At 46.9% G+C, this 18,467-nt stretch overlaps 1 protein-coding gene and 1 long non-coding RNA gene across 7 annotated transcripts in view; one reads left to right on the plus strand and one right to left on the minus strand.

The window, feature by feature from the left end:
- Positions 1 to 18,467, minus strand: part of MTA3 (metastasis associated 1 family member 3) — a 198,744-nt gene that overhangs the window by 155,727 nt on the left and 24,550 nt on the right. For 5 of the 6 annotated variants that reach the window (XR_002644571.2, XM_022573966.2, XM_022573965.3 and 2 more), the window contains exon 1: positions 301 to 414. The exons of the other annotated variant lie outside the window; for it this stretch is intronic. Coding sequence is in view for 4 of the 5 variants with exons in the window: in XM_022573966.2 (XP_022429674.1) it covers positions 301 to 328 (28 nt within the window). In the remaining variant the exon portion in view is untranslated. Of the gene's footprint in view, positions 1 to 300; positions 415 to 18,467 lie in introns of those variants that run through there. 6 annotated transcript variants of the gene reach the window in all.
- LOC149747766 (uncharacterized) lies at positions 540 to 10,405 on the plus strand. The gene is made up of 2 exons (XR_016395459.1): positions 540 to 4,887; positions 9,900 to 10,405. It is a non-coding gene; the product is annotated as an uncharacterized LOC149747766 (long non-coding RNA).

Here is an 18,467-nt window from a genome sequence, read left to right on the forward strand (position 1 = left end):
CGGCCCCTGACCCCCATGGGGGTTTCACGGGTTGAGGTGGGGTGGCGTCTGATAATTCATACCCCCAAGTACAGGCCTGGTCTAAAACCCTGGTTGGGATGTGGGGGTGTGGATGGGCCCCGGCCCCTTGTGGGCCACGGTGGGGGAGGGGGGGCAGCCCCGGCCCCCTCCGCAGGCCCCCAGCCCCATGCGCCCTCAGCCCGGGCGCCCGTGGCTCCCAGCGGTTAGGGTGAACTCGCCCCTACCCCCCACTCCCGGAGCCCGCTCCCAGACGGGCCGGGTCGGGCCGAGCCTTCCTACCTCCGACCCGGTACATGTTGGCCGCCATGTCCGCCCGCCCGCCCGCGGAGCCCGAGCCGAGCCCCGCCCGCTGCCGCCGCCACTGCCGCCGCCACTGCCGCCGCCGCCGCCTCAGCCCCGGCCGCCGCCGCCGCCGCCGCCGCCGCCGCCGCGCCTAGCCGCGGGGGGGAGGGGAGTGAGGGAACAAGGGGAGGGGGAAGTGAAGGGGAGGGGGAAGTGAAGGGGAGGGAAGTGAAGGGGAGGGGGAAGTGAAGGGGAGGGGGAAGTGAAGGGGAGGGGACGCCGAGGGGTGGGAGCAGGTGCCCGCCCCCAGCGCCGGGCTAGCGAGGCCGAGTTCCCGGCCCCCCGGGAGGCCGGAGCGCTTGGGGCCAGCAGGGAATTGGGGAGGGGGGGCGGCGTGGGGGACCTAACTGGAAGTGGAGGGCGTACCAGCGTACCCCGGCACCTGCCCACCCCGAGACAGGGCTTCCTCCCCGCTTCTGTCCCTGGAGAGACCCAGTCTGTGTGACCTCGAGCACGTGAGCCCCTGACTCGGTGCAAACACTTGGATGCAAATAAGTGCTCGCAGCAGGGCGCCTTCCTCGTGGTGATGTTAATGCGGCAGGCCTGGAGATGGCAGGCCCTGGAGCCAGGAGGACCCCAGGTGCCTGCAGCTTCTCCGGGCAGAGACTTATCTGGGGACAAGGCTAGAAAAACAGGCCCCTTCCCTTCCAAGTCTACCGTAACTACGTTGTCAGGTCTATCCGCGTTCACCCCAAAACCGGGCTGAATAAAACCTATTTCCCCACACCTGGAGGCCTTGCCTCTAGACAGGCTTGCAGTGCAGCCCGGCTGGGAGAAGAGACCATTAGAGGAGGGGGGCTTCCTTTGCCCTTCCGGGAACAGGGCCCTACAGTTCATCATCACCACAGCCCCTCAAAAAAGAGATCGTGCCAATCAGCTTACTGTTGATGGACTGTTAACTGGTTATGTACCTAAAGCTTTTAAAGTTATTATTTTCCCATGCGAATTCTCTAGACAACCCCTGTTTTCTCAGCCTTCATACCCTCACAGAAACAAAGAACCAAGTAGAGTTGAATCTGAGCTGGCTCTCCCCCAAAATGAGCACAAACAACTTTCTTTAGAGAAGCCAATCCATTCCAAGCTACTCCCAGACGTTGTTGTAAAATACACATGAAGATGATCCCTTACTGTCCTAGGTTGTTTGGAGTTTCTGGTGCTTTACAGCTGTGTGTTGTTGACTCTGGCTTTGGGGTCTGTGCAGGGATGGGAAGTGTCCCCAGAAAAGAAGATTGTGTTTTGTTTGTCTGGTGATGGCATTTGTGACGGTCCATTATCACAAATTACTGAGGTGAAAAAAATAATTTTCTAGATAGCTGAGGGAAAGTAAAAAATAAAATAAAAAATAAAGTACCTTTGCCTGAATTACCTTGATTGTGTGACCCAAGTTTCTTTAAGTATAAAATGGGGGCACACTAATTCCACTTCACAGATGGGGTAAGGATCAGTTGTGATATCTTAAAATGCTTTGTAAACCATTCAGCACAGAGCACTGTGCAAGTACAGGTGTCTGTTGCTTTTTTTTAACTCAAGAAAGTTTCAGATTCCCAAAGGTTTTATGCCATGAGTCAAATTGTGATCCTGCATCAGCTCTTTTGACCTAGAGAAAAAAGCAGAAGTGTTTTGTTATGCACACTGCATAACTGTTATTTCTCATAACCCTTTTACTGGAGATCCCACGGAAAACATATTGTGACGTATCTGACATCACCCTCTCCGTTTCTGAGCTGACACCTAAATAGGTTGAATAATTTAGCTGGAGTCAAACCATAAACTGGCAGCAGTATTGGGATAATTCAGCCCTTTCCTTTGGCCTAGAAATCTCTTAACCAGGAAGAATTTCTCCAAGTGAAAAGGCCACCTGGAAACCATAAACTGCAAAGGAATAATAGATCACAAGCTCTACTAAGGGGTTTTCCCATTATTTTTGAATAAATGAGCAATTTCTCCCCTTCAAAATATTTCTGTTTCTGTTAGTTCCTTGTCTCATTTCCACAATTTTGTGCACCTTACCAGGTACTAACCACGATAAATGGGCAAAAAGTGCCAAGAAAACTCCCTCCATCCGTACCTACCTCCTCCCCTTAGGAACAGCCTTATCCAGGAGCCCCAACCCCACGCCCTCCATGAAAGGGCTCAGAGTTTGGGGGGAAGGGGGTGAGTAGTAGGAGGTAATGATGGTGGCAGAACCCAGGCTCTTCCTTCCTCTAGATTCTGTGTAGTTTTTTTTTTTTTTTTTTTTAATTTATTTATTTTGGGCTGCGTTGGGTCTTTGTTGTTGTGTGTGGGCTTTCTCTAGTTGCGGCGAGCAGGGGCTCCTCTTCGTTGTGGTGCGCAGGACTCTCATTGCGGTGGCTTCTCCTGTTGCAGACCACGGGCTCTATAGCACAGGCTCAGTAGTTGTGACTCACAGGCTCTAGAGCGCAGGTTCAGTAGTTGTGGCGCATGGGCTTAGTTGCTCTGCGGTATGTGAGATCTTCCCAGACCAGGGCTCAAACCCGTGTCCCTTGCATTGGCAGGCGGATTCTTTTATTTTTTTTAATAAATTTGTTTATTTATTTATTTTTAGCTGCATTGGGTCTTCATTGCTGTGCGTGGTCTTTCTCTAGTGGAGGCGAGCAGGGGCTACTCTTCGTTATGGCGCACGGGCTTCTTGTTTTGGTGGCTTCTCTCGTTGCAGAGCACGGGATCTAGGCGTGTGGGCTTCAGTAGTTGTGGCATGCAGGCTCAGTAGTTGTGGCTCACGGGCTCTAGAGCACAGGCTCAGTAGTTGTGGCACATGGGCTTAGTTGCTCCACGGCATGTGGGACCTTCCCAGACCAGGGCTCGAACCTGGGTCCCCTGCACTGGCAGGTGGGTTCTTAACCACTGTGCAACCAGGGAAGCCCAGATTCTGTGTGTTTAACCTCTTTCATCTCCAGATCCTGGGCCAGTGTCTTCTACATAATAGGTGCTCAATATCTGAAAGAATAAGTGCCCGTGAATGATGGGCTCAACATAGAGAGCCAGGTGCAGAGTTGAATGCAGGGACTTTGTCTAGGAAACTTTTATACCTCCTAATATCAAAGAGGTATGCACATAAGAGAGTTCAGCAAATGTCTCTAGATTGGAAAAAAAAAACATACAAAGAAGGGTGGAAAAGCCTGTGCCTTCAAAGAAAGCAAAGGCACTTCTACCTCCTCAGGCTGCATGGCTCAGATCACAAACTTGTCATCAATCAACCCAAACTTCACTCCTAGTTTGACTGTTCAGCTTTAACACCTTGAGCAAGTTGCTTAACCCCTCAGGTCCTCAAGTTCTACAAATCATGACTAGTGATTGACACCTATGGCGAATGCTTGTGCTAAAAAGTGAAATATACAATGTGTTGGGCACATGTTAAGCTTCATACTTACATGTCACTTCTCTCTATTCCAGCCATCCTCATTACTAAGAAAGAGGGGTCTCTCAGATCATGCCAGAAACCCCAGGGAAAATCCAGCCTCCGCAAGGGTAAAATTTCCTGGCATGGCCGTTGTGATTAAAGAACCACGATAAGGGATTGCCAAAAGGCCCAGAATCTTCCCTGTGCAGTCCCCAGCATCCCACAGCTTAGCTGAAAAAAAGTGGATGCTGCAAGAAAGCTATAGATAAGACAGAGGGTTGGTTTTTGTCTCAACATCAGGATGGAATTTTTATACATGCAAAAAAAATAAGGGCTGGCCAGAGTCTGGGAACTTTCTGATATTGAACTCAAGAAAGCAGCCTGGGGGTCTAGAATGTAATTAATCTGAAACCAGATGCCAGTCTTTAGATAAGTACCATATCTTGTCCTTTGTGTTTTCTTTGATTTCTCTCTCTCTCTCTTTCCCTTTTCTTTCATTAACTTATGTGTTATTTAGTAAAAATTCTTTTGGAAAAAGGCCAGTCTCTCTCAGCTATTCCAAGGTGGTCCTGGGTTTTACAAGCAGATGACTGTATTCCAGAAGAAAGCAAGAATCAAAGCAATGGAGCCCCTAAGGGAAAGGAAACCAGAGTTGGAGTTTCCTAGCTTCTTTAGCCATGGAGCTTCTCCTTCCATTGATCCCCTGTGCTAAAAACATGAAACCCAAGACCAGTCCCAGATCTTAATTTTTGGAAGTGTGTGTTTTAGGATTCCATGGTTCTCTCATGCCCTCAAAGAGGAGTTAGCTCAGCCATTTGGTTGCATCCACAAGGAGGTTCCTTCTCTAGTGACAACATTGCCTCCAGATACTGGAAAAGGGACTGGAAATCACAACGTAGACAGGGATGAGCCCCTGGAAGGGTAACCTAATTGACCTAAGTGCTCTTATTTTTCTTAATCTATAAAGTGCTGGAGTGCTGTGGATTTGAATTGGCGATGATGACAGCACAGGGTGTGGGGTCAGGAAATAGAATCCTAAAAGGCAATGGGAAGTGTTGAAGGGATACAACAGGGAGTGTTTGTAGGAATGACTCAGATAGCAGCAAAGAAAGTGGATTGGAGAGGCTGGAGAGTCGAGTCGAGGCTGTGAGATCAGTCGGCAGGTTGGTGCAAAGGGATGATAACCTAGAGTAGAGGCAGTGGGATATGCGAGATGTAGATGGGTTTGAGAGAGACTTAGGGGGTGGGAGCTACAGAATCTGGTGCCTTTGGGGAGGTTTGGAGTAAAAGGGTAACATGTGGTTATCAGCAAGTGGGTGGAGAGAGATGTGATTCAGTGAGTAGAAAGTACAGTAGGGGAGGCAAGTTGTGGGGAAGAGGGATGGTTGACAGGTTCAGTTTTAGACAAGCTGTGCGCAAGGTGCACTTTGAGCGACTTCCCTGGCGGTTCAGTGGTTAAGACTCCACACTTCCAATGTGCTTCCAATGCAGGGGGCACGGGTTTGATCCCTGGTCCGGGAACTAAGAACCCACATGCCGTGCGGCACAGCCAACAAAAAAGAGGTGCCGGGCTTCCCTGGTGGCGCAGTGGTTGAGAGTCCGCCTGCCGATGCAGGGGACGCGGGTTCGTGCCCTGGTCCGGGAGGATCCCACATGCCGCGGCTGGGCCCGTGAGCCATGGCCGCTGAGCCTGCGCATCTGGAGCCTGTGCTCCGCAACGGGAGAGACCACAACAGTGAGAGGCCCGCGTACTGCAAAAAAAAAAAAAAAAAAAAAGAATGAGGTGGATGAACAGACCTGGAGTTTGAGAGATCTGGGCCAGAAATACCCTCTTCTGTGTCACCACCAGCTGAGAACCAGGTCTGTCTTGTCTGAGGAATAAACCAAACCCTGCCCCCAGGGGAAGAAGCAGGTTCCCTGAGTCCTTCAGCTTCGGAGAAAACAGGTTTAGCCGGTCTAGGTCCAGGAGATCAGAGTCCAGGTCCAAATGTGCAAACAGGCAGGGCACGGGCAAAGAGCCACGCAAGTCACTGACCAAGACAGATGGTGAAGACAAGGGGGAATGCCCAGGGCTGACCTCCCACAGGCAAAATTCTCAGCTGGAGAGAGTTCTGCTCCCAGGATGAAGAAGGCAGCTGGGGTAGGAGGGTGGGAGTGGGGGATGAAAAGAACAGGAAGAGAAGGGAAGGGACACAGCCTAATAAAGCAAATCTGCCTATTTCCTAACTTAACCCTCTTGCCTCTAAGATGGTATAGTGGGTTGAATGGTGGTCCCCCAAAATATATGTCCACCTGGAATCTGCAAATGTGACCTTATTTAGAAAAAAGGTATTTGCAGATGAAATTAATGATCTGGAGGTAAGATCATCCTGAATTAGGGTTGTCCCTATATCCAACGACAAGTGTCCCTGTGTGAAACAGAAGAAGAGAGGACACAGAGTGAAGAGGAGAAGGCATGTGAAGGTAGAGGCAAAGACTGGTGTTCTGAACTATAAGCCAAGGCAATGCCAAAGACTGCCAGCAACCAACAGATATTGGAGAAGAGGCGTGGAACAGATTCTCCGTCAAAGCCCCCAGAAAGAACTAAGTTTTCTGACACCTTCGTTTCTGGCTTCTGGCCTTCAGAACCATGAGGGAGTAAATATCTGTTGTTTGAAGCCACCCAAGTTGTGGTAATTTGTTGCGGCAGCCCTAGGAAACTCATACAGACGGTAACCACCCCTTGATTTTAAGTAAACATAGATTCAGCCAGAAGACACTGAGCACTATATACAGAGACTAAGGGACATACAGAGACTAAGCTGAATAAAAGAGAGATACATAGAGAGAAGAGGGCCCAGCACCACTCCACTTAAGTCCTGCTCAGATCCTTTAGACAGAGCTCAATTTATCTCATCTTGGTTTGTCTCTCCTTCTGGCTGACATGGTTGGCTTAGTAGTGCTAAGAGAAAGGAACACCCAGATGTGATGCCCCTCAGCTAAGTGCCAGTGTAAGCATCCCCCAATTTTTTTCTTCCCCAGCACACCTGTGAGCTATCACACATTCCCATGAGCAACAGCAGATTACCAATAAGGTAATGCACCTTTTAACCCCTTAATTGTGTTTCTTTGTCAGGAAGCACTCCGGCTCCTCAGATCCCAATCAATGCTTCTATGGTGGGGAGTAGGGTGGAGGCTACCAAGAATATAAGTCTCGTCTACAAAAGTGCCCTTTTCATTCAACAAGTAGATAATGAGTACTGTTAAAGGCATTGTGAACAAGATAGACAAAGCAAAAAAAAAAAAAAAAAAATAGACAAAGCACCTGTCTCCCTGGAGCTTATATTCTAGTGGAGAAGACAGAGAAACCAATCCATAGATATGCTAGTGTACAATGATAAATGTCCTACAGAAAGTAAATCTGGATAAAGAAACAAAAAGTTATGATGGTGGTCAGGGAAGGCCTCTTGGACATAAGAACTCAAAAGAGACCTAATGATGGGATGAAGTGAACTACTGGGACATGTGGGGAGCAACATGCCAGGACAAAGGAACAGCAAGTGCCAATTCCCCAAATCAAGACTCAGCCTGACCTGATCGTGACCTAGGAAGGCCAGTGGAGGTAGGAGATGAGATCAGGGAAGTGAGCAGGGTCCAATCATGTAGGGCCTAGGAGGCCACAGTAAAGTGTTTGAATTTTGTTCTAAGTATAATGGAAAGGTTTTTAACACAGGAGTAACAGGGATCTGATTTATGTTTTAAAAAGATCAACTGGAATATGAAGAACACAAAGTAGAAAGGGGCTAGTCTTGACTTCCAATTCAATAAAGCATGACTGGAGGGCTTCCCTGGTGGCGCAGTGGCTCAGAGCCTGCATGCTGATGCAGGGGACACGGGTTCGTGCCCCGGTCCGGGAAGATCCCACATGCTGCAAAGAGACTAGGCCCGTGAGCCATGGCTGCTGAGCCTGCGCATCCGGAGCCTGTGCTCCGCAACGGGAGAGGCCACAACAGTGAGAGGCCCGCGTACCGCAAAAAAACCAAAAAAAGCATGACTGGGGACTTCCATGATAGTCCAGCGGTTAAGACTCTGCGCTTCCACTGCAGGGGGCTTGGGTTGATCCCTGGTCAGGGAACTAAGCTCCCTTGGCCAAAATAACAAAAAAGCATGACTGTGTTCTCTGGAGGCATCAAACCTCCCTGGGCACTAGGAATTCAAAACTTACCAATCCAAAGTTTATGTGATGGAAAACCAAAACTCCTCCTGTGTTTCATTTGGCATAATAGTGAGAGAGACCCCTTCCAGCTCAAACTGTGGTACTGAGACCTGTACGTAATGGCAACATACACTGGCTACATTTTAAAATCCTATACCAAATCATACTGGACAACATCTTGTCATGTAGGCCATAGTTAGTTCCCCTTACACCCAATATTGTCACTGAGTTTTTCCTAGGCCATTCACCTTTCTTTCAGCTACAAGAACCAAGTTCTTTTTTTTTTTTTTTTGCAGTATGCGGGCCTCTCACTGTTGTGGCCTCTCCAGCCGCGGAGCACAGGCTCAGGACGCGCAGGCTCATGGGCCATGGCTCACGGGTCCAGCCGCTCCGCAGCACGTGGGATCTTCCCGGACTGGGGCACGAACCCGTGTCCCCTGCGTCGGCAGGCGGACCCTCAACCACTGCGCCACCAGGGAAGCCCAAGAACCAAGTTCTGAACAAAGTTCAGACCAAGAACTACATCTTGGTCATGGGGAACATGGTAAGACCAGTGAATTCCATGAATATGAGCCACTTACTGCATTTTTTCATGTTAAATAAAGTGCCTTGGTTATAAGTGATGCTGCATATAATATCATGACCTGAAATAAAGCCTCCTGAAAAGTTCACACAAAAAAATAAACCCCAAAGACACCAAACGTCACTTGGGCTGCTGTACAGAGGATGGACTGAGGGGAATGGAAACACAGAGGCTTGTTAGGAGGCTAACATACTTTGAGAGAGAGGTGACAAAGGCTTGGAATAGAATGATAGCCGTCATGGCTAATAAAGATATATTTTTAAGATAGAGCCAATAGCCCTGGCTGAAGGGTTGGATGTAGGAGACGAGAGGGCAAAATCCATGAACATTAGTACTTTCAAGTGCTTGTAGATATCTGTTTCGAATAGACAACTGGGTCTGGGCTCTGGAGCTCAGCAGAGAGGCCCAGGCTAAAAATGCAGTCTGGGAGTCACCACTATGTAGAAACTCTGTGAAGCTGGCGACTGGTCAGATCACGTGGGAGAGAGTATAGATGGCAAAGAGCATAGAAGCCTGAACCCTGGGGCAAGCCAGCATTGAGGGCAGAGGTCAGTTCTGCACCTTGGCTGCACCAAGGAAACTGCTATTATAATACCCAGGCCCCACCCCCAGAGATCCTGATTTAATTAGCTTGGAGTTGACCATGATCTTCAGTTAAGAGAAAAAAATCCTCAGGTGATTTTTTTAAATAAATTAATTTTTTAAAATTAATTTTTTAGTTTTGGCTGCGTTGGGTCTTCATTGCTGCACACAGGCTTTCTCTAGTTGCAGCAAGCAGGGGCTACTCTTCATTGCGGTGCGTGGGCTTCTCCTGTTGCGGAGCACGGGCTCTAGGCGCCGGGCTTCAGTAGTTGTGGTGCATGGGCTTAGTTGCTCTGTGGCATGTGGGATCTTCCCGGCCCAGGGCTCGAACCCGTGTTCCCTGCATTGGCAGGCTGATTCTTAACCACTGCACCACCAGGGAAGTCCCTCCTCAGGTGATTTTAATGGGCAGCCAAGATTGAGAACTATTCAAGTAGTGATCAGGAGAGGAGAGCCGCAAAGGGGGACTGAGGGAGCAATTAAGGAACTAGGAAAAAAGCCTGACGAGTACAGGTTCCAGGGGCCATGTGACAAAGGGAGGAGCCCAACTGTGATAAACCAGAGCAACCAATCAACCACTGGATTTGGCAAGATGGTGGTCTTCAGAGACCGACTCCCCTGCCATCTTTTCTTTTGGTGGTTTCTGACTGTCGAAATCCTAGGCAGCTAGAAAAAAATTGGTAGGGTTCTGGCCTTAGACGTCCTACGGTGTAGATGACTCCAAAAGCACAGAGGGGGGCTCATGAACCCCCCTGACTGAGGGATGGAGACTAGAATTTGCTCCTTTCATCAGCTCCTTTTATCTTTATCCATAGGTTTGTAGCTGTTGCCCTTTCTAAAAGAGACTGAGGGACTTCCCTGGTGGCGCAGTGGTTAAGAGTCCACCTGCCAATGCAGGGGACACGGGTTCAATCCCTGCTCTGGGAAGATCCCACATGCTGCGGAGCAGCTAAGCCCGTGTGCCACAACTACTGAGCCCGTGTGCCACAACTACTGAGCCCGTGTGCCACAACTACGGAAGCCCGTGCACCTAGAGCCCGTGCTCCCCAACAAGAGAAGCCATCGCAATGAGAAGCCTGTGCACTGCAACGAAGAGTAGCCCCCACTTGCCACAACTACAGAAAGCCCACACACAGCAACAAAGACCTAACACAGCCAAACATAAATAAAATAAATAAATTAATTAATTAAAAAAATAAAATAAAAGAGACTGAGGGAAGTTATCTGCATCTTAATTTCAAAAAGGATAGAAAATGTTGGAGGGCTCAAAGCAAAACTTTGAACTCCCGGATGAATAAATCGTTATTTATGTTTCCATTTATCTCTGTGAAGTTTTGGAGGAAAAAACATGAGTAGTACAGAGTTGCCCCAAGGAGCTTCTTTTACAAAGCCAGGACAGGACCATATTATTAGTGGCAACTGATGCGATGTTTCCCGTTCAATTGCCCAGATCAGAGCGCTGAGGACCTGGCTCCAAAGAAAGGGCACCTACAGGCAGTATAAGCTTTTTGAGGTTTTGGCAAAGGATGCCCAGGACCCATCCAGCCAAATCCTATCATTGGTTGTTTTCTGTAAGAGGAGACCAAGTGTCCATCCTCTGGAAGTCCTGACTCCCCTCCATCCCCGACAGGCTTCTGGTTTAGTGGGTGAAATTTAGACTGTGTTCATGGAATAGAGGGTGGAGCCCACGTTAGGAGCCAGAATTCTGGAAGCCGAGGGAAGAGAGAAGGCTCCAGCATTTCACAGAGTCTCCTTCCTGTGCCCTTGAACCTGGCTGCTTCCTCACATCAGGTGTCCCCGTTCTCTGCTCCACACTCACACAGAACCTATGTTGGACCCAGGTCAGAGCAACTTCAAAGGCAGAGTCTGAAGACTCTGTGGCCTTGGTGTTCCCACCTCTTCCACTCTCCCCACCAACACACACCCCCTCGCGCCTCCACAAGGCCCCTCACATCTGGGCTGGAGTGGGGGCTGCTTGCCTGTCACAATCACTGCCTCCAGGAGAAGATTTGAGGTGAAGCTTTCAAAGCTCCACTGACTTCTGCATGGTAGCCCAGCTTCTCCTGAAGCAGCTGCAGCAGAGGCCAGGCCCTGAGACTTGAGGGATGGAGCGACTCCCAGCCAGTGGCATGTTGCTGGGATCTGATGCATTTTTTATGATGCTGGTGTCAGCGTGGCTCCCAGGCACCAGGGGAAATGGAAAAGGCACTTGGGCCTGTGCTGATTAAACTAAATATTTAAACAGGAATCAGGAATTGAGGCAAAATCCATTTTTCTTCAGTAAAGCAGAGAGCACCACAAATGACTTCAAGGGTGAGGACTTGATAAACACCATGCAGATCATAGGGGAAGGTTGGGCGCCCCTGGTTTATGGCTTTCCTCCGCTGTCAGATCCCAGTTCCCTCTCCAGGGCAGATCTAAAGGGTTTGCAGGGGACTTCGGAGTCGAGAGGGAAAGGGGAGTTGGAGGACCAGAGGAATTGTTCCAGAGCCAATGTGGGAATGAAATTAGGAGACACCAGAACAAACTCTGGCTGGATTCATGCCTCTGGACCCTTTTGCGCCATTCCTGTCTTGCGATATCTGTTCTTCCCGGTCTGGTCTGGAGAGATCTGTGCTACAGCATCTGCCCACAGGATCGCGCTTACCTTTTGATTAGCTGGAAGGAGGATGATGGGAAGTTGGGCAAACATGGACCAACCCTCTTGTCTTGATTCTTCTTATTCCACCTGAGACAGGTCCCAATTAGGAAGCCGTCCTCCACCCGCTGCACACAAACACAGAGGAAACCCTACACAGAGAAGACACAGGGGGAACAGGGCCCTCTATTTACAATATCCAGAAATCTCCAGATATGAGGAAAGAAAGATCTCAAAAGGTGATTTCCTGGTGGAAAGAAACAGTTGTCATTTGGCCTGGCTTCTCCCGCTGTGCTTTTTCCTCCCGGTGGTTTCCCTCACTTGTATTTCTACAGCAGTCACCATTCCTGGTTCCCAGGGACGTGCTTTTTCTCAGTCCCTGCATGAACAAACACCCTTACCCTCCTTTCCTCTAAAGATAGCTGAGACGGCTGACATTTTCAAAATTAACTTTTATAAGAACTTAGGCAAGAAAAGGAAGTAATTGCAGGAAGTACAAATGCAGAAGTTCAAAATTTATTGAGATTGTGTGTTTAGTCGATGTGCTATACTCTGGGTTACCTTGATAGATGAAAATAGATTTCTGATCCTCAAGGAGTTCACTGTCTGATGGAAGAGGCAGGCAATTCGTATATGATGAGTTACAATCTAATAAAGTAAAAGAAATAATTGCTCAGAATTGGTAGCAATTAATATGGCCTGCTGCAGGGGCAGGGCTGGTCAGAGAAGTCTTTGAGAGAAGGTGTTATTTGATCTGGACCATCAATTAAAATAAAAACTTTGCATGGTAAAGAGTCAAAAAGGACATTCCAGACAGAGGGAAGAGCATATAGGAAGTACATGCATGACATATGAGAACCAACTAGAAACTTGGTTCAAAGCCAGATTGTAAAGGCCTTAAATGCCAGGCTAAGGAGTTTGACCTAATGCTGTAGGGCCTAGAGGCCATGGGGAGCTAACACTGTTATATTTGTATTAAGTAAGAAGGATAGCAGTGGCTAAAATTTAATAAATTGGCATTTTATTTTTATTTATTTATTTTTTGGCCACATTTTGGGGCTTGTGGGATCTTAGCTCCCCGACCAGGGATCGAACCCATGCCCCCTGCAGTGGACATACAGAGTCCTAACCACTGGACAGCCAGGGAATTCCCATTAAACTGGCATTTGAGTTTTTGTAACTAACATGTGAGTTAGGTTAGTATAAATACATAAAATTTCTGGGCCTGCAGAGCTGACAATAGAGCACAGGCAGCCATGCTCCCTGTAAGACTTATCTTTAAATTCAACAGAGAAGTATTTGAAAAGACAAGGGGTAAATTAGAGCTCATCGTGTGAGTTCCATTTTCTTTTATCTTGGTATTATGGACTGAATATTTTTGTCCCCGCAAAATTCATATGTTGAAATCCTAACCCACAATGTAAAGGTGTTAGGAGGTGGGGCTCTTTGGGAGATAATTAGGTCACAGAGTGGAGCCTTCATGAATGGGATTATGAAAGAGAGAGACCCCAGAGAGCTCTCTAGCCCTCTTCCTGCTATGTGAGGCTACAAGTCTGCAACCCAGAAGAGGGCCCTCACCAGAACCGGTTCCTACTGGCACCATGATCTCAGACTTCCAGTCTCCAGAACTGTGAGGAACAAATTTCAGTTGTTTATAAGATTCCAGTCTATGGTATTCAGTTATAGCAGCACAAACTATCTAAGAAAATTTGGAAAGGTGAAAATGACCCATATATGAGGAGAAATGGTATTATTGCCTGAAAACCCTTCCTATGTGTTGGCTCCCACTTCAAAAAATCCCAGCTGTCTGAGGTCTCAGGAGTCCTGGAGGATGAGGTCACCTATGCCCTGGAGAATTTTTGCGAGGGAGAAACAAATGAAGGTTTTGGGGCTCCTATGAGAAGTGATTATTTAGGTTTAAGAACTGGAGAGAGGTGGTTATTCAGGCCTGGTGAGACTTCCGACGATAGGAACGTGGAGATGTTTAGGAACCAGGAATCATTCAAATTTGAGAAGTATGTGGACAGAGTTTGCCCAGGCCTTTGGAAAATTAACTGAAGAGATAACAGAAGGCAAATTATAACAATTTTTAAAAATGTAAATATTAAGTAACTTGAGAAGAAATGCTGGCTGAGGAGTGACGGACATTTACACTAGTCCCAAGGATATGGCCCTGTGTTCCCTCTTCCATCTCTCTCTGGGCACTAAAGATGGATGAGTTTGCACCTTCAGGTAGAGGGGCCCTGATCCCCTTTCCTGAATCAAGTATAGAAACACAGATTTTAAAATTTATTTGTTCACAGAGACAAGGTTGGACATTTCCAAGATAATTTAAATGTCTAAGAAATTTAGGAAAATACCCACTCCCCCCACCAAAAAAAATAGTAAGAAATATATAATATTAAGTGAAAAAAAGCAAGCTGGATTGAAATACATATGGTACAATTGCATTTAGGAAAAAACAAAATTTATATATTTGTAGTGTAAATACATAGGCAAATAAATGTATAGAAGATTGGCTAGAAAGATCTGCAACCAACAGTAGTTACCTCTGGGGACAGGTTGTGGGAGGCGTGTGAAAATAACTCGATTTTCTTCTGTGTACTTCCATACTGTTCAAAGTTTTTTACGATGAGAATGCATTACATTTTCATCAAATACATTTAAAATTTTATTTATTTATTTATTTATTTATGTATTTATTGGCTGCGGGGCATGCGGGATTGAACCCGTGCTCCCTGCATTGCAAGCACAGGTTCTTAACCACTGGACGGCCAGGGAAGTCCTGAAATACATTTTTTTTATTTAACAAAAAAATTTTAAAAACTAAAGACATAGAAAATTATACAGTAGAACTTCCTGAAGCCAAGTTGATTAGTCAGTTCTCTTGGGTGTCCAGCCTGCACCCCTATTCCTTGCACCAAATCAATTTTCCTTTTTTTTCTTAAATTAACTTAGTTTACATAAACCAAAAACAAACAAACAAAAAGAAACTACTATAACTAAGAAGATGCCAGATCATGAGTGCCTGTGTACACCAGGCTAAGGTGAAACTTTATTATTATGTAGAGACCACAGGGAACTACCGAAGGGTTTTAAGCAAGGATGTGACAAGCATTTTAAAATTACCTCGCAGAAGCATTAAAGAGGACCAATCTGAGAAGAGCCAGACTGAAGCAAGGAGGCCAGTTACAAAAAGCTTTTTCAGTAGTCCAAGTGAGAGGTGGTTTTAAGACAGGCTTCTTCATAGTCTGCTCTAAACTTGCTGATTGACTTAGATTCACTTGCATTCTGAATTATTCATTGATTTACCCATGAGAGAGAAGGAAAGAATAACTGAATCCCTACAACAGCTATAAGAACTTGCACCATTCTATCAAGGTCTGGGTGTGCATAAAAGTAACCTTCTCTGGTTCTCCAGTCTCTCTACGATCAAGCCCAGACTCCTTAGCACAATATTCAAGGCTACCCCTTTACAATCTGGTCCCAACTCCCCTTTCTCAGTCTTGCGTCCCACCCTTCTTCCCGTGTACTCCACCACCTTGGAGCCACCCTCAGCTGCTTGAGCAGGGCAGAGGCTTGCCTTGGCTTCAACTTCTGCACCTGTGTTTCCATGACCCGGCCTTCCTTCCTTCTGCTCTGCTGGGCGAACCTCTTAGCTTAAATGTAAGCTTCTCCCTAGAGCACTAACACCCCCATAGGACCCCTCCATTATAACCCCCCCATGGTTATTTGGGCCTGTCCCCCCACTGTACCAATGGGCTCCAATGGCTGATCATCAGAAGCACAAGGCAGTTTGTTTTCTTGTTGTTGTTGTTTTTAAATTTATTTTATTGAAGTATAATTGATTTATAATGTTGTGTTAATTTCTGCTGTAGAGCAAAGTCAGTTATATATATATAAATATATATATATACATTCTTTTTCATATTCTTTTCCATTATGGTTTATCACAGGATATTTAACATAGTTCCCTGTGCTCTACAGTAGGACCTTGTTGTTTATTTATTCCGTATATAATAGCTTGCATCTGCTAATCCCAAATTCCTAAACCATCCCTCCCCGACCTTCCTCCCTCTTGGCAACCACAAGTCTGTTCTCTATGTCTGTGAGTTTGTTTCCATTTCGTAGATAAGTTCATTTGTTTCATATTTTAGATTCCACATATAAGTGATCTCATATCAATTTCTCTGTCTGACTTACTTCACTTAGTATGATGATCTCTAGGTCCATCCATGTTGCTTTAAATGGCATTCTTTCATTCTTTTTTATGGCTGAGTAGTATTCTATTGTCCATTCAACTGTTGATGAACATTCAGGTTGTTTCCATGTCTTGGCTATGGTGAATAGTGCTGCTATGAACATAGGGGTGCGTGTATCTTTTTGAAGTAGCGTTTTGTCTGGATACATGTCCCAGGAGTAGGATTGCTGGATCATACGGCAACTCACTTTTTAGTTTTTTGAGGAACCTCCATACTGTTTTCCATAGTGGCCGCGCCAATTTACATTCTCACCAACAATGTAGGAGGATTCCCTTTTCTTGACACCCTCTCCAGTATTTGTTATCTGTAATTTTTTTTTTTTTTTTTTTTAGCTGTGCCAAGTGGCACGCAGGATCTTAGTTCCCTGACCAGGGATCAAACCCATGCTCCCTGCATTGGGAGCATGGAGTCTTAACCACTGGACCACCAGGGAATTTCCTGTAGATTTTTTTTTTTTTAAATTAATTTTGGTTGTGTTGGGTCTTCGTTACTGTGCTCGGGCTTTCTCTAGTTGTGGCGAGCGGGGGCTACTCTTTGTTGCAGGTGCGCGGGCTTCCTGTTGCGGCAGCTTCTCTTGTTGCGGAGCACAGGCTCTAGGCGCGCGGGCTTCAGTAGTTGTGGCTCCAGGGCTTTAGAGCGCAGGCTCAGTAGTTGTGGTGCACGGGCTTAGTTGCTCTGTGGCAATGTGGGATCTTCCCGGACCAGGGCTCGAACCTGTGTCTCCTGCATTGGCAGGCGGATTCTTAACCACTGTGCCACCAGGGAAGTCCCCCTGTAGATTTTTTTTAATGATGACCATTCTGACCTGTGTGAGGGTGGTGTTGTGTTGTTGTTTTTCCGTAGACTTGCAGAGCCCACCCTAGAACTAAAAATTCTGATTCTCTGGGGGAGGAGCCAGAGAATCTGTATTTTTTTTTTAATTAATTTATTTATTTGGTTGCACCAGATCTTAGTTGCGGCAGGCATGTGGGATCTAGTTCCCCAGCCAGGGATCGAACCCAGGCCCCCTGCATTGGGAGCATGAAGTCTTAACCACTGTGCCACCAGGGAAGTCCCAAGAATCTGTATTTTTTTAAAAAGTCCTCCATTGACTGTAGTCATCACTGAGAAGTGTTGCGGGGGGGGTGTTGGGGGCGTCTCTACAGCTCATAAAACTGTTGACTGAAAAAAATGCACAACCCAAAAGTTGAAAATTATGTTTTATTTGGCAGACAAAACTGAGGCCTGAAGCCCAGGACACAGCCTCTCAGTTGACAGAACACAACACTGTGAAGCCTCCCAGACCAACCCCACTGGCTCCCATAGCACTTTGCTCCCACTTTTGTACAACTCTTGCTGTGGGATCCATGTGACACGTGCCCCATTCTGCCGTATTGTATATTTCTTTGTCTACCATGTCCCACCCTGATTACATTCTGCCTCCTGTCTTTCCACACAGCCTACCTCCCATCCAAACGTGAGCCTTTGACAGCAGGGTACCATCAGGTACCACAGAGTCCATGCACATGGATGCTTGGGGAAGACTTGCAATACGCATAAGGAATGAAAGCAGGAAAAACTTCTAAGTACAGTACAGCCCATGTAAGAAACTACAAATAATTGTTTTCAAGTCTTTCTGGTTTGACTAGGAAAAAAACATGATCAACAATCTGGTTGCCAGGCTGGACTGTAGGCGTCAGCCACCCCTAGAGTTGATTATATACATTTTACTTAAAAAAACAACAACAACAAAAAAACCCCCACAGAGGTCCAGGAAAGTGCAGGCTCTTGTTCCGAGTCACAGAGCTGAGTAGGACAGAGGAACACATTCTAATTCTGGGCCCAGGACCGCCACAGACTTCTGACCCAAAGTGGGACCAGGCCACACCCTCCACTAACCTCCCTGTGGCCTTTGAGTGAAGCCACTTCGTTAGCATATAACAATGGAGACCACCAAGTTGCCCTCCCATTTCATTTACATTTAAGTGCCCAGAGCAGTCACCAGGTGCCTCTATTATCATTGCTATTAGCTGAAGTTAAAGGGTTTTTTATTAAGACTCTAAGACCCTCCTTCTCTCCCTCCCTTCCCCCAACCAGGTTAGCTACAGAATGAATTTCCAAAACAGTCAATCACTAGTACTATTATCATGGTGATCAGCATTGTACTGAGCCCTTCTTTTATATCTTGGAATCTTTCTGAGAAGGCAAGTTCAAGATTCCCTGCTTAAAAGAATTTCAAAAACCAGAATTTTCAGCTGGAAGTACTTCCAAAGGTGTAGAGGTCTCAGGCAGAAGGCCTGGTCTGGGATCTCAACCCCACCCACCACTGATTTGGGGGAGCTGGAACCTCTGGGCCTCCATTTTTATATCTGAAAGCCCTCTGCCCTTGTATTCACCACTTCTGAGGATCGTATGATGCAGTCTCTGGAAAACGGTTTATCAACTTTAAACCCTCTCGAAAATCTGCCAAGCACCAGCCACAACACTAGAAGCCTGACATATTT

The sequence above is a fragment of the Delphinapterus leucas genome, chromosome 13, assembly GCF_059928025.1.
Source record: "Delphinapterus leucas isolate spDelLeu-1000000601 "Yukka" chromosome 13, BTC_Dleu_Yukka2, whole genome shotgun sequence".
Lineage (NCBI taxonomy): Eukaryota > Metazoa > Chordata > Mammalia > Artiodactyla > Monodontidae > Delphinapterus > Delphinapterus leucas.